Source organism: Chanos chanos, chromosome 14 (assembly GCF_902362185.1).
Source record: "Chanos chanos chromosome 14, fChaCha1.1, whole genome shotgun sequence".
NCBI lineage: Eukaryota > Metazoa > Chordata > Actinopteri > Gonorynchiformes > Chanidae > Chanos > Chanos chanos.
In genome coordinates this window covers 9550657-9565669 of record NC_044508.1, presented here as the reverse complement: position 1 = coordinate 9565669, position 15013 = coordinate 9550657, and the positions used below count along the sequence as shown (strand labels likewise).

At 40.2% G+C, this 15013-nt stretch overlaps 1 protein-coding gene across 2 annotated transcripts in view; it reads left to right on the top strand.

The window, feature by feature from the left end:
• The first annotated feature begins 2479 nt into the window (after nt 1-2479).
• The window catches only part of iqgap2 (IQ motif containing GTPase activating protein 2), a 46789-nt gene continuing 34255 nt past the window's right edge, over nt 2480-15013 (top strand). For both annotated transcript variants that reach the window (XM_030791900.1, XM_030791901.1), the window contains exons 1-2: nt 2480-2769; nt 7827-7926. In XM_030791900.1, coding sequence (XP_030647760.1) covers nt 2724-2769; nt 7827-7926 — 146 coding nt within the window. In that variant the 5' untranslated portion in view covers nt 2480-2723. The remainder of the gene's footprint in view (nt 2770-7826; nt 7927-15013) is intronic.

The following is a 15013-nucleotide window of genomic DNA, read 5'->3' as shown; positions in this document are numbered from 1 at the left end:
TTGCTACTTTGTTTTTTTGTCAGTAGGGGGCAATAATAATGCTTTTATAATAATTATAAAAATGTATAATAGAACCCTTTCATTTCAGTCATTGTGCAGTGCGAGTGAAGATGGGGAACATTATGAAAAGGAAAGTCAAAAGTTTGAGCAGTTTAATCTCATAATGTTGGATCAGTCAGTCATGCTTTTTTGCTTTTTATATCTGTATGTCACAATTATATATTTGTTACATACTCTAAAATGATGAAAAACCATACTTCACTGAAACTGAGGATTAAGTACTTAAAAAGATTGCTTGTCATCAGGTTGGACTGGGAGGACTATCCCTCTGACAGGACGCCCTCCAAGGACCCCAGAGAGGGGCACGGGTTAAGCTTCTTTGAGCAGATGGGGTCATCAGGTAGTGGCATAAGACATGGAATTAAAAAACAAACAAACAAATTCACACTTATTCTGAATAATAGATTCACGCGCACAAACTTTTAAAGTTTCTGTTACCTCATTTAATTGATTTTTTTTATTTGTATCCTTCTTATGCTTGACATTGAGGGAAATAATTAATTCAAACAAGCAAACAGACATACAGACACACGAACAAACAAACAAAAAACTATGGCCCAAAGTATCCAAACCATGGTGCAACACTGCTAACATCGTAACCGTCATTTACCAAATCTAGTTTGGTCTTATTTTCAATTGTTTAACTTTTCCGTCTCAAAGGTAAACTTGACGCGTATCACTAAGAAAATTCAAATCTAAATGATATTCTGCCCATCTCCAGGGGGCTATAGTGTGCACCCTTTCGACTGTGCGATTGAGGAGCCTTTTGCAGAAATTTAGAACTTTCACCTTTTGAAACTTTCTGAAGAAGGGCCATAGTAATATAAACTGCACCCCCAGTGTCATGTTCATTTTATTGTACGCTTTCCTTGTGTGTTCTGCTCCTGTATGTATTGCGTATATGTAGTTATTATCACTCTAGGTACCCTTTGGTCTAGATGTCAGTGTTGTTTTTACATTCTGGTTATCATTAGACACGTTGAAGCATACAAATACTAATTTTCATAAAATATATAAATATATCTGACATACTACACTGTCCTGCTGAAATCTTTCTAAAGCACCCACAAGAATCAAGAGGTCAATGACAAAAAGAACCTGTGAGAACAATAACCCTGTGGGTCAATAAACTTGTAAGGTCACTTGGTCACTAATGACCTTGAGGTGACCTTTTTGACCTCGAACACACCAAAGTCACTTACTGCTGTTTCAGTCTCAGCAGAGCACTATGCAGTACCTGAAATGGTAGTTATAATGATTGACACACATTTGTTGCCATGGTTATTGCTTTAGTTATATATGTGTGTGTGTGTGTATATATAAATGCATCAAGATCCAAACATGGCAGAATCATTTGCAGTGTGTTTCAGTGTGTTAAGGTACTTAACAATGTGAATATATTTGTGAATGTGTGCTTACGTGAGTCCATGGTATGTGCTCTGTATGTGTGCATGTGTGTATGTGTGCGTGTGTGCGTGTGTGTGTCTGAACAGATGTGTGGGTGATTGTGTGTGTTTGTCTGTATTTGTTTAAAATAATGTATACATGGCCATATGGTTGTGGTGGATATTTTGACTGGTTTTGATCAATTGCAAACATGTAAATGGACATTTCTTCAGCCGTCAGCATATCAATCTCAGCATAACATTCTCTGCTTATGATTACAGCCTTGCATGTACGTATGAAATTTCTTTCTCTGTTCTTGTTTCCCTGTGGTGGAGAGATGACAAAACAAGTTTATTTGGAATAAACATTAAACATGTGAATGTAACTCTGCAAAGTTTAGAAGGTTGTGTCTGACTGAACAAAGAAGATGTATTTACAGAAAAAAAGCTGTGTATTTCTGGAAGGGCAATAAAGGTATATGTGAGTTTAAAAAAATGTAATGTCCTTTTCCTCCAGAACATTCAGAATAGCGTGCTTGAAGAAGAAGTCTATACTTGAAGTCTACTGGCAGTTTATGCCAGTTTAAACTGGTACAGAGAACATCTTGTGGTGACATTTATAATGACACTTGACCCTCTGTTCAGTACACCATGCTGTGATAAAATACTGCCATTAATATTTTAGGCTGAAATACCTTGACCCACAAATATTTGATTTAAAGTCCCAATTACTTTTAAAAATTTTTCTGTATACCCTCCCTATTTGCTATTTTTCTCAGATCGACAGGGCGTTGCTGCTTTTTTCTAAGGCTTGAAAACTCCTCTCAAGAGAAAAGTTAAAAGGTACTAATCAACCAACACAGTTCATTCAAAATTAAACTGTGTCAAATGGCTGTGTACTCAGTATGGACACTCGGGGGAGACATTATCTCAAATCGCAGGGGTGTGCCACCAGGTGGAGCAACGGTGATCCTGTTTTGCGGTTATTGCAGTTACGAGTGTAGACTAGATTGGTACTGCTTGGCCGAGGAAGCGGTTAAGATTGAAGACTTCTGCGCCATGGGCATACAATTTCAAGAGAAAGGAGAAGGGTGCGGGTTAACAGACTGAAAAAACAACAACAGCAACAACAACCACCACAGAGGACCCAGTTTGTCACTTTTTTTCGCGAACTCATTGTTTGACATTAAAAAGACACAAGAGAGAAGTTTAAATCGCAGTTTACGACAGCAATTTGCTCAGCTAATCCGCGTTCGGAATTGAGGGAACAGAAGCAGGATGTACTATGAAGACAGCGCTAAATCACTCAGACCCCGTTATGGATGTAAGTAACTAATATAACTCTTTTCCAGTTGAATTTTGTTCGTTTCTTAATTAAAGTATTTTGATTTGTGTCTAGTTACTATGACATGCAGTTTGGTGGACATGAGTGGATTAGCATAATCTGTAAACTGTCATGTGAAAATTCTCGAGGCATTTTGTGTTTTCAGTAAGCAACAGGTGGGAGCGCATGCAGATTCTCGCATTGCTTAATTTAACTTTCCTATCAGTTTTCTCACCGGCAGTGTTTGCGGAACCTATTCAGTTTGTATCTTAGTAAGTTCACTTTCCTCTGCAGAACATTCTTCTTGCCACGAAAATGAACCATCATCCTGGTGATGCTGAACAGGAAATCTCCGATAAATATCTCCAGTTACTTGCCCTGTATATACAAATGATTTGACGCAGACCGCCGCAAATCGTGTTAGTCATTTACCAAAAACTTAAAACGAGACAAAATTTAAAATAAGTTGCTAAAAAGTATAACGCCAGAGTTGCTATGCATTAACTGAGCTGTAGCCTAATGTCTCCCAAAATGTGGTAGCCAACTCCTTGATGCGGTCATACTGTACCTCTAGTTGTTAAAGATGTGGCAAATCGGGGGTTAATTTTTCCGTTATAACTGTACAGCAACTGAGAGACAATGTTAAAACGCGGATATCTTATTCAAAAACGGAAAAATTTAGACTGGTTGGGCACTATTTAGACATTCATTGACTGACTTTTTTTTTAAAGCTCATATTACTATGTGTCTTTGAGGTACTATATAGCTCTTTATCTCTGCAACATTTGATGTGGGGCCGGTTTCACAATCTGCGAGTGTATTAGAATTTGCTGTCTGCGAGTTCAATATTAACCAGCTCAATGAGATCAAACACAGGTTCAGAGCTTTGTTTGCTATGTTTTTCCGCACTGAGTCCATGAACTGTGTTTGCTGTACTTAAAATCTGTCAGCACTAGTAAGCAGATTTGTTCTCTGGATAGTATAGGCTGACAGAAACAGAGATATATGTAACCATGAGTTTTCATTGAGAGGTGCACATTTTGCTGTGCTGTTGCATATTTGGACCTCTGATTATTCAGTAAACTTTAGACTGGTACCTGTATGAGAACACATAAAGCAAGAGGGACTTTCAGAAGTCTCTCTGGTTCTCATCTCGATAACCAGAGACAGCTGAAAGGAACGGATTCGTTTTAGATTTTAGTTTCATGGTAAACACTCACAGTCCCATCAACAGACAATAACTCTGTTTTGTAGGATCCTCTATCCTTTTTGAAAGACATGGTCTCTCAAAATTTGGTTGGGCTCTTTGTCCAGAATGTAGGCTAGTGATCCTCAAGGCCGTAAGAGAAAAACACTCTCGCTGTTAATAGACCATGCCACCTATTTCATGGATGAGAACAATTCGTCAGATTAAATATAGCAACCAGAGGAAGAGTGTTAAGGAAGTGACAGCGAAACCTCTTGAGAAGGTTTCGGATGCTCTGTAACAAAGTAAGCGAGCTGAGAATACTCACATTTGTAACTAAATGCTCAACGTGATGGAACAGACGCCTGCTAAACTGGCCCTGTCGCGTGGACCGCCCTCTTTGTTCTCAGAGTTGGGACCTATGTGTAAAACACTCAAAGTTTTGAGGTCCCCTTATAAGTTAATTAGTTCTGATGAGCTCCAGATGAACTGATAACCAGTTTATTTGTTGTGTACCTGGTATTGCTCTTCACACAGATTAATTTATCCTTATGTTCCCCTTTCATTATAAAAGAACTGGCAAGCTATTTCTACCTTTGTGTATAGTAGTTTTTATTAGACTTCTGAAAGCCTTTGAAATAATAATTAATCAAATAATCTACTTTAATACCATCATAGCATCTTATTAGCATGTGTAGGTTTGGAGGACTACACTACTGGGTTGATGTTGATAGAAAAACGATAGCCAAAGGTTATAGTCAGCTCCGTCTTAGCCCCTTTTTGCTGAAAAAAGTGAGTTGGCATTTAATTAACATTCGTACACACAGCCTGTAAAGGAGCCTGTGTTATTTTGTGCCTGGTGTCTTATAGATTTTGCTATACCTTTCCATGACCAAACACTGAATTCCATGCATCTGGCAAAGCTCTCTGTCCTTTTTTGGGTCGAATACATGACATGTTGCTACAATGCTCTAGAGTGACCTACAACTCAAATAAACTTGGTTGGTTTCCTGTGTTTGCGGACACCAGTGAAAACTATCCACTGTTATCCCAAATAAAACTGTAGACGTATCATATGAACAGAAGAACACAGCTAGTAGGAAGTGTGACATGGTAATCCATTTGTCAGAAATTTCACCCCCAGGTATTGTGGACTCTCACGTGAGCTTGTCAGTACGTAACTTGTTACATAATGCATCATGCAAGTGCAAAGTCTTTTTTTGTGAACCGGATTTGTATCTTTTCAGAAAACTATTCACGGAACAGATGTCATTGATAAGGAAAATAAAATAAAAAAAACAAAGGGACTACACAATGACTCCAAGCCCAAAATTTGCCAGCAAGTCAGTGCCTGTTGGTGAAGGGGTGGGGGCATGGGGGGGGGGGGGGGGGGTGGGGGCATGGGGGGGGGGGGGGGCGCGTTGCGGAGCTGTCTGCCGTAACGAGACGCTCATTTGTGAGAACAAATGCAAGCAAGAGACTGTCTGTCAGCGGTGACAATTACCGGAGGGAAAACACTTGCTCTTTAGTAAGGCTTAGTGTACTTGTCTGTAACTTGGGATGCACTTGCGTGTGCATCAGTTCATTCACACATTCTAAGCCCTCACCCCCTCTGGCTTACTCCACAAAATCCTTTTCATTTTTGGCTTCTTTTGTGTCTGGTGTCATGGTTGTGCTTCTCAGCGCTAGCCTCTTTTGTTGGATTAGGCATATGTTTGTACAGTGGCAATATCTTTGTTCATGTTTGTGTTGTGGGTGTGGTTCTTTCTTGATTTGAGTCTATATCACTTGATTGTGCCCAGCCTTGCTTTGATCTTTGATCTTTTGGGAGCAGTTACACACCATACAATTATATTACATATGTGAAGGGTGTGCACTCTCTGGACTGACCTTACATGTGAAGAACTCGGTGTGATGTCCTAAAGTCTTCCTTTCTGTTGGTTCTTGGACTTCTTGAAGCAGTCCTGGACACAGTGGCAAAATACAGGCCAGCCCCTCTTGTTAATGTGATATATTGGGCACACAAACATTGCTTTGATGATGAGATGTTTTTACCCATAATTATGTGGTTGGGAGTATGTTGACGAATTTGTCACTCTGATGTTGTCAGTCACGGAATGAGTGCCACTTCCCCGAGGCATAACCTACTGTTATGACAATTTGCAGAATAATACACCAACAAAGGTATGGTATATTTATGAATGACAGTGAACTAAGGAAGACAAATGGTTGCCATGTTCTCAGGATTGCAGTATTTCTGTGTGAAAGCAGATCAGGTCCTGAGTGGAGTAGGTCCTGAATGGAACAGGTGACTGTCACTCCTTATGGACTGTGCTGTGAAAGAACTGTGCAGATTAAATAGACCATAGTAACCAGAGAAAGGGCATTAAGAACATTACAAGATAGAGGAGTGGCACTTCTACCTTGTAGGGGTCAAAATTTGGGTTTCAAGTAAGATTAATGGCCAAATCACAGAAGTGTCCAACGTGTTATCCCGCAAGTCTTGATGTCTGAGTTTAACTACACATGTCCCTTGAGCCTGTAGCAGTCTGGCACTGCACAGTACAGACAGAGGGCTACTTAACCTGCTCTTATGGCATGGTTAAAGAACTCAGAGCAGGACAAGGCACAGTCCACTCAGGCAGAAATAACGGGATTGGGTGAGAATAGCTCAGCTTAAAGGAGGGAGGGGGGCGGGGGGGGGGGGGGGGGGGGGGGGGGGGGGGGGCGATCAGTAGCAGGTAAAGGTCATGTTACATATATATGTAACGTAGTCTATCCCTGTTCAACATGAACCAATGAGAGGCTGACTTATTGTTCAGAAGTGCGTGACGTACTTACGTCCATCCGCCCATAACGAATCGGTCTCTGTTTGCGTAGTCTGCAAGGTGAGTCTTTCATAAAGTTGTTTGGGTGGAATAAAACCATATCCCATATTAAAAAAAACAGCCTTTTTGCTCTAGCTTTCGTTATAAATGATAACCCTACATGTTTTTGGGTGTGGTGTTTTTGTGCTGCAAAATATGAGGTTTTTTTTTTTTTTTTTTGGTGAAATGGAAGGCAGATTCTCAGAATGATAACCAGCGCTATCGAACATCTCTTTTTCAGAAAGAGTAAGCTTTCAGTTCTTGTCAAGTGCAAACAGTCATTACAGAAATACCTGTTAAGGGCATTAAGATCCAACCAAATGAAGTGGGGCTTGAGTAGTGTTGAATCAGTTGTCTGTATTTATTTCCAAATCATGGTGTCCTAGCTAGCTCCAGTGCATTTATACTTACAACATTTTTTTTTCTTTTTTTTGAAAGCTGGTGGTATTGGTTTCCAGATCTAATTACTAACTAATAAGTAAGTTATAATTAGTATGTAGTTACAAAGGTAGTATGCAGTTAATTAGTGTATTATCCATTAGGCCTGGTAGATTAATACTCAGTGAGATCAGTTTTATGTCCCGCATAATCATTCCCGTAATTAAATTATAATCTGCAAGCAAGTTAATCTAAAGTACGGTTAGATTGAGGTTTGTTCTCTGCTGGCCACTGCTGTGTTCTCTTCAGATCACACCTCATTGACTCTGGCTTTATTACATGGGAGTCAGCGCCATTAGACGGTTGGTACCATCATATTTCCATAAGCCTAGTGTTAGGCCCACAGAATTATACAGAATAGCAATGAAGAACATAACGCTCCATGGATCTTCTGGATCTTTGACATATGCAGAGTTTAAATATACCAGATGCCACAGGACACCTAAAGGGCAGATCTGTGGGTTATGTTGCCATGAAGAGTGTGAGAGAAACCTCGCTTGTCTTCTGTGTTAGCTTTAGGCTGTCGCTCAGTGGCTGTAGCTCATTCTCCTGTGTTTATTTTACAGCCATCGTGGATGATGAGAGGCTTTCGGCGGAGGAAATGGATGAGAGGAGGCGACAAAACATTGCCTACGAGTACCTGTGTCACCTAGAGGAGGCCAAACAGTAAGTCCCAAACAAAGTCTGTCTCTGCCATTAGCTACATTGAGAGAGCTGGCTGTGTCACACCGGGAACACTACTCCCTAATCAGAATGTCTTACGTCAGCCATAGTGTATTTTCACATGACAAGCTTTCTGGTATCAACAAGACAACATTACACAAACGAAACATAATTTACTGTCTCACTAGTAACAGGAAATTACTGGGCCTTGTTGACAGTGACATCTGATAAGAGAGAAACCGTGAATGAAAGTTGTTTTCCTTTGTGTTACCAATCACAGACAAATGTGGTCCTGCAGGCATTCGGACCAAGAGTATGACAAACCAGCAGTGAAACGTATGACGCCTAAAGTCTGGTTGTCCTACAGTATGTCTTAGAAAAAACCATATTCGGAGAATATTTGATGTTGAAATAAAATGTGACAAACCTAGTGAGTATGTATGAGTGTGTGTACATCAACTTAATGCACTGCTTGTGGAAAAGTGTACTACCAATGGATAACCTTATCATGGACTAAATGGTCAGAGTGTATTGTGAAATGGGGCCTGAAACAGGTACAGCACAGTGCCTGGGAGTGGGTGAGAATTTTGTGGTGTGACCCTGTTGTATGATAAGCTCCAGTACATGTAGTATGAGGACCAGGGGCCAAGACTACTAAAAGAAAACATCAGGTTTCACTTCATGAATTAGAAAAGTACACATTGTCACGTATTAGTAACTGGTTAGTTTCCTGTATACAGTATGAATAGAAATTGTTTGTGTGTGGGTGTGAATCTGGATGTACCCCTAGTAGACATGTCCCTTTTAGGGTAATCAAGAACCAGCTCCCCTGACCCAAATCATAACCATAACTTGTATTGCCAGAACTGAGCGATTTGCTGGAGTAAATATCAAAAATAGCTGTTACTCTCTCACAACAAATGGCATATGGATTACTCAACTAAGCAGATTAACTGACTTAAAACCCTATTGTAATCACCAACCACAGTAGGTGCTCCTTAAAGTGTCACAGAAATATAGGTACTGTTATCTAAAAATTACTAAACATATATATATAATAATAGCTAAAAAAAGATCAAACCTAGTGGCTCTCTGTGTGTGCACACGAGCATCATCTCAAAGCATTATTTGTGGCGAAAAGAATCCCATAGATTGACTAGCTATGGTTAGACCTATTATAAAGTAATGATCTTAATGCCATTAAAAAATGTGTGAGGGGAAGTGACATCAGAGCATACCATGCAGTTCTTCCTGATAGTGTCATATTTGACATACTGACACACAATCCTGTTATACGCTTGCGAGTGACCTAATAGATTTTAATCGGTTTTACCGCTTTGTGAGAAATCCTAATTAAATACTTTTTTTTGGGTTTTTTTTTACCTTAGATGTTGGCTTTAACTCTACAAGATAAATGTCCTCCATTTAAATCTACAGTTTCATGCTTTTTCAGCCTTTGCCTCTGCCATCTACCTGTGTGTCCAGACCATCAGTTTATAGGCAGACACACTCACGCAAAGGTTTGGCCCAAGTGGCTGCCAGACAAACAAATGTAAAATATTGTGACAAATGGCAAATAGCAGTCTTTCTGTTTCTTTCCCGCACTACTTGACTCGTCTTCCCGACTGTGTAGAAAGCCTCTATTCCCAGAATCCTGTCATGTTGGATTAGGATTATAATGTTGATCACTAATCGGTCTGTCAGAGAGGCGCAAGAATTTCTCCCCTGCATTTCGGTCAGGAGTCACAGAGTATAAACCTTGTGTAAATGCTCTAGATAGACAATACCCTTTTCACTGTTTTACAGGAATTTACCAGAACTCAGTGAGATCATCAGTTGTGAATCAGTCCATAACCCTAGCACTTTCTGTTATGCGGCTTTTGCCTGTTGACTATTAAACATGGAATATTTTCTTCAGCAGATGGATTATAGTTCTCTTAGCTGGCTTGTTGTAGTGGTGTGTGGGTCTGAATGTGTCCTGTTGAGACGTTAATCTATGTCTAAAGGATCTTTGTGTTGTTCTTTCTGTTCTTTGGAGTCAGCACCAAAATAATCTTGGCGATTGGATTCCAATAGCATTTTTTGCTTGATCCAAGGCATGTTCCGGAGTATCACGATAACATTGTTCTTCTGTCTCTGTTTCTCTGGGTGAAATCCACGTTCTCTGATCTCATATGCTTGTGTATTGGTTTTGTTGAGTCCTGTAATGGATATTTTGGCTTTCAGTTAAGGTAGAGCAGTCTGTTGTCAGCTGATAAATGCTCTTTTCCTATCCCCCCTGCTTGACTGCTTTCACGAGGAGACTTTGTACCTGCTGACTTTACTAAATGGATGACACACTTCTACATTTGTTCACAAAGGGGAGGGGGGGGGGGTACCTTTCGGGGAACATTTTCCACCTCTGCTAGGGTATAAAGTGATGTGATCTGGTTTGTATCATCATATTTTATTATTTTATTTTATTTTATTTTATTTTATTTTTATTTTATTATTTATTTCACTGAGGCTCAGTGTGTCTGCTTTTCAAAGTGATGTCATCTCTGTAGACAGTGCCAGAAGTCTGACCCTCAGTGCCTGTTTCTGGTAAGCGAACCATTGGTATGCTGGCCTTGTGACAGCTGTACTGATTGGTCAGTCCTGTTACTCAGCATTGCATGGGGGGAAAAGACATAGATTTTTTTGTAAGGAGAGAAGAAAATGATCAGAATGAATCACTGAGTAGCCTATAAAGGAGGGGCTCCAAACTGGATTAAAATGGATTGGCCTCCTATTTTTGAAAATACCAATGAAAACTTTCCGTTGTTGTGTCCTTTCCAAGAAGGACTATACTTGGCCATGAAGGACAACCCACCTACTAGAGACAGTGAGTCATCTTCAAAGCGGGGCATGTGGAAGAGGCTGTGAATGCTTTACTTGTCTTTGTTTGTTGAAAAGAGGGATAATATTTGTAATTCTTTCACGTAACTCTAGTGTTGGAATAATTTCTTATGAAGATTTTTTTTAATTTGCTTTTTTTGTGTTAGGCTTAGCTCCCTCATACAAGTGTGACATGATAGACTTGTTGTGTGGTCTAATCTCTCAACTCCTCCCCAAATTACATATGAAATAATATTTTGTTCAGTTCTTGGCTGCTAATGGTATGCACAATATACACAGCTCTTTGAGAGCTAAAAGCAGGAATAATTATCCATTGTCCGTAATCAGGCAGTGTTTTTAAATCATAGGGGGTTTTGTTCCTTAGAGGGCTGCGGTTTTTTTTTTTTGGGAGCTCAGCATCATTAAACAATGACAGGAAGCGTAATTCCAGGTTTATAAACAAATAGTCTGGCTTTGAATCTCTGAGCCCTTCACCATATTCCAAACACATTGTTTAACAGCAGGAAACGGTGCAGACCAGGACAGTGCTGACCACTGGGATGTTGTTTCTTTCCCTGAGCTGCTGTTATCTCTCTGTCATCCTTTTGTTCGTTCTGTTACATCTTAGACATTTAGTCCTTCTTGACTTGCAGATATTATCAGCTAATGAGTGAACATAAGAACTTTACGATTTGAATCCTTAGGTCAGTTCACACTGACACTTCTGTATCAGTATGTCACATCATACGAGATAACAGGTTGCATTGGTGAAATGATGTTGATTGTCTGTAGTTTTGAATTCAGAGTTAAGTTTCAGTGATTGCACACACACACTGAAGTGAGCAGTGAATTTGTCCTCTGCATTTAACCCATCCGATACACCAGTAGTGAACACACACACCAGACACACACAGGAGCAGTGGGCAGCCTTCCTTGGTGAGCGCCCGGGGAGCATTGGGGTTAAGTGCCTTGCTCAAGGGCACACAGCCGTGGATGTTGGGCCTGGGAATCGAACCGGCAACCCTCCAGAAACAAGCCCGGTTCTCTACCCTTAAGATCCCAAAAGCTACGCTTGCATTGGCCATCACAGATGGGGGTCTAGGAACATATTAAAGGGAAAGCTTCTTCACAAAAAGTAAAAATGACTTGTTTGCATTAGTCAGCCTTTCTTTCAAAATGAATAAGATGTTCTGAATATGTCTGAGGCTGCAAATCAAACAGTGTTGCTTCTGATTTTAGACTGTCTCTGAGCACTTATTCCTACACATCTTTTTTTTTTTCTTTATTTCTTTTTTTGGCAAGGACTAAACCAATTTCAGTTTCAGTAAAACCCAGTCTATTGAGAGGAAATAAAAGAAGAACCTTTGACAACATACATCCTACCCCGAGTGATGAATGTATGTTTTTTTTTTTTTTCCGTTAATGAAGTCAGATGCATGTAGGGTCTTGTATGTGTTTTGATCTCAGACGTCATTTTTTTTGTGTGTGTGTGGAGTTAACCAACACATTTAACAATAGCAAAGAGTCTAAGGACAAAGTGCTCTTGCAACAACATGGCTCAGAGTTCACATTTGGCAATGGTTAAGTCAGAGTGAAATTCCTCCGCGTCTCATGTGAAGATACTCTTCACAGATCACAGAGACAATAGACAAACAGACACAGGTTAGGTGACTGCTCTGTTGTACAGATTGTTGAGTAAAGTGGTGAACTGATTAGTCACTGCTGGAAGGTCAATAACCTGAGTTCAGTTCATATGCGATAAAGTCGATCGCTGCTGCTTTGAGCGATTCAGTGGCCTTGTAATAGTTTATAATGACGGTGAACAATGTGTAATTTCACTATAACAGCTGCACCCATTTGTTGTCAGCCAGTTAAAAGTGTGAGACAGAGAAGGTTTAGGCCTAAATCTGATATCTTACACTACTACACATTGAGACTGACAGTACATCTTACACTACTACACATTGAGACTGACAGTACGCGTACATTTTAGGCTGGTATAGATGGCAGTGTAACTGAATTCAAAAGGAATGTAATTTGACAGGCCCTCACCAGGAAGCTGGTAGGCCAAATACATGTGGGCAATGAACATGAAGAATTTATACAAGTTTTGGCCCGATGTAGTATATAAGGGTAGAACACTCTCTCTCTCTCTCTCTCTCTCTCTCTCTCTCTCTCTCTATATATATATATATATATATATATTTTTTTTTTTTTTCTTTCTTTCTTTTTTTTTTCTTTTCAAGCATCACATCAGACCATTATTAATGCACAGTTGAAGCAATGATAAAATCTCCCATTACCACGGTGACATAAGGGAGGCACTCCAGCAGATGACTTTTTTGTTGTCAGAGGAAATACTTTGTGAGATGAGGGAGGTGAGAGATTCGCTGACGCATGTTTGAGTAGAGTCTCAGCCTGTTGTTTCATCCTCTATGTCTTTAATTAAATTGGCCTTCGTAAGCAGGGCTGCAAATCTGTCAGAGGCTTTGGGGATAACTAGAGATGGGAATAGGTTTCGGTTGTCTGCACACAGATGAAATGGAAAATGTCAGTGCTCAACACTGTTCACAGTCCCGGTATCTCATCGCTTTCCAGACACTTCACGTCATTGTGAAAATGCACTTTTGCTGTTCTCACTTCTTCCATAGTTCAGAATGTTTTGGTTATTTTTAGTATTTGAGTTTTCATCTGTACGTTTGTGGTGATCTGAAGTGTATCCTTTTTGGTCAACTGAGCTACATATTTGAGCACTGTATGTACTGAACATACATATGAAATTCTACGTGGGCTTGCGCCGGGCCTACCGGTCCGACTTAATTACAACCTATTTCGGTTGTAATCATTCGGGTTCTCGATTATTAGTCGTTCCAAGAGTTAAAAAGACATCCGCCAGCTTCCGAGCCTTTTCCTACCGCTCTCCCTTCCTCTGGAATGGTCCAGCTGCAGAAATTAGGGAGGCAAGCTCTCTTAATAACTTCAAAACCACACTAAAGACTTATCTGGGGTTTTTTTTAACTTATGGATAATACAATTTCGATGTGACCATTGAGGGAGGTTCAGTTTCTGCCTTTAGGCTCTCCTGTCATAGATTAGTTTACTTTCTGCTGGTTTGTATGTCTTTCACGGTTTCTCTCTCTACTCTCTCTCCCCTTCTACTCTCTATCTTGACCGTGTTGTTCTCCCTAACTAACCTGTTCTCCTCTGTCTACGTGAGTGGTTGTTGTCTGTGTCTTGTTGCATAGATGTGGCTCCCATCTTTAGGTCAGCGGCTTGACTTTGTCCCCTGCCCTGTGGTCCCTGGCCCCGCCCTCCCTGCGTGGCCCTGCTCCTCCTGCGGTGGCTTTGCTGTGTTAAAACATTGATGCACTACATTCTTTATTTGCTGTATGAAGTCCTGACACCCCACTAATGCTCTCCTTTTCCTCCCTCATCTTCTGCGTATGTATGTCTCTTATGCTTGAGTATGAATGTCTTTTATGAGTGTGGCTATCTTCCTCCCAGATGTGCCCTGCCCCTCTCTGTCCTCTTCATCCTTCCCTGTCAGCCTCCTCTTCATCGCCTTCCCCCTGTCTAGTTTTGGTCGTCTTTATTTTGTCTGCTAATGGGTTTTCTTTGCATTATGATTGTATTACTCGTAATTGCCCTCTGGGTCGACACCTATTGCACACCTGTCTGTGAAGGGGTCTCCTCGCACTGTGGCCCTTCTTCCAGTTTTTCCCTATTTCACCTTGGTTTTATGGAGGTTTTGTTTTCCTTCCCTCCCTCTGTCTTGTTTTGTTTGTTGTGGTCATGTGAAGCCCTTTGAGACTTTAAACAGTGATACTTGGCTCTAAATAAACATTGTTGTAATAGTTGTTCTTGTTGTTGCTATTGAACACTCTCAGTTCAATCTGTTTTGACTTGTTCTTTCAAATATGTTAATACATTCATATCTGTAATGCATCTGTTTGTATTGATTAAGCAGTAGGCTAAATTCTTCAAATGGCTTTCGGTCAGAGTAATGGCTTAGTAGCCAGTCATAATGCTGTAATCCCTGAGAATCATTCATTTCCATTAACTGACTTGGTTGATGTAGGTTCTTTGCTGTTAAGCTGACATTTTCCCTGTAGTAGAGTAAGTTATCTTCTCTGTCTCTTCCTACTGTTTCCTCACTGCTGAGAGAACACAAGCTAGTGAGAGTTAGGCCTAATACATATAAAAATCTATACACTTAAGAATACATGTATAGAAA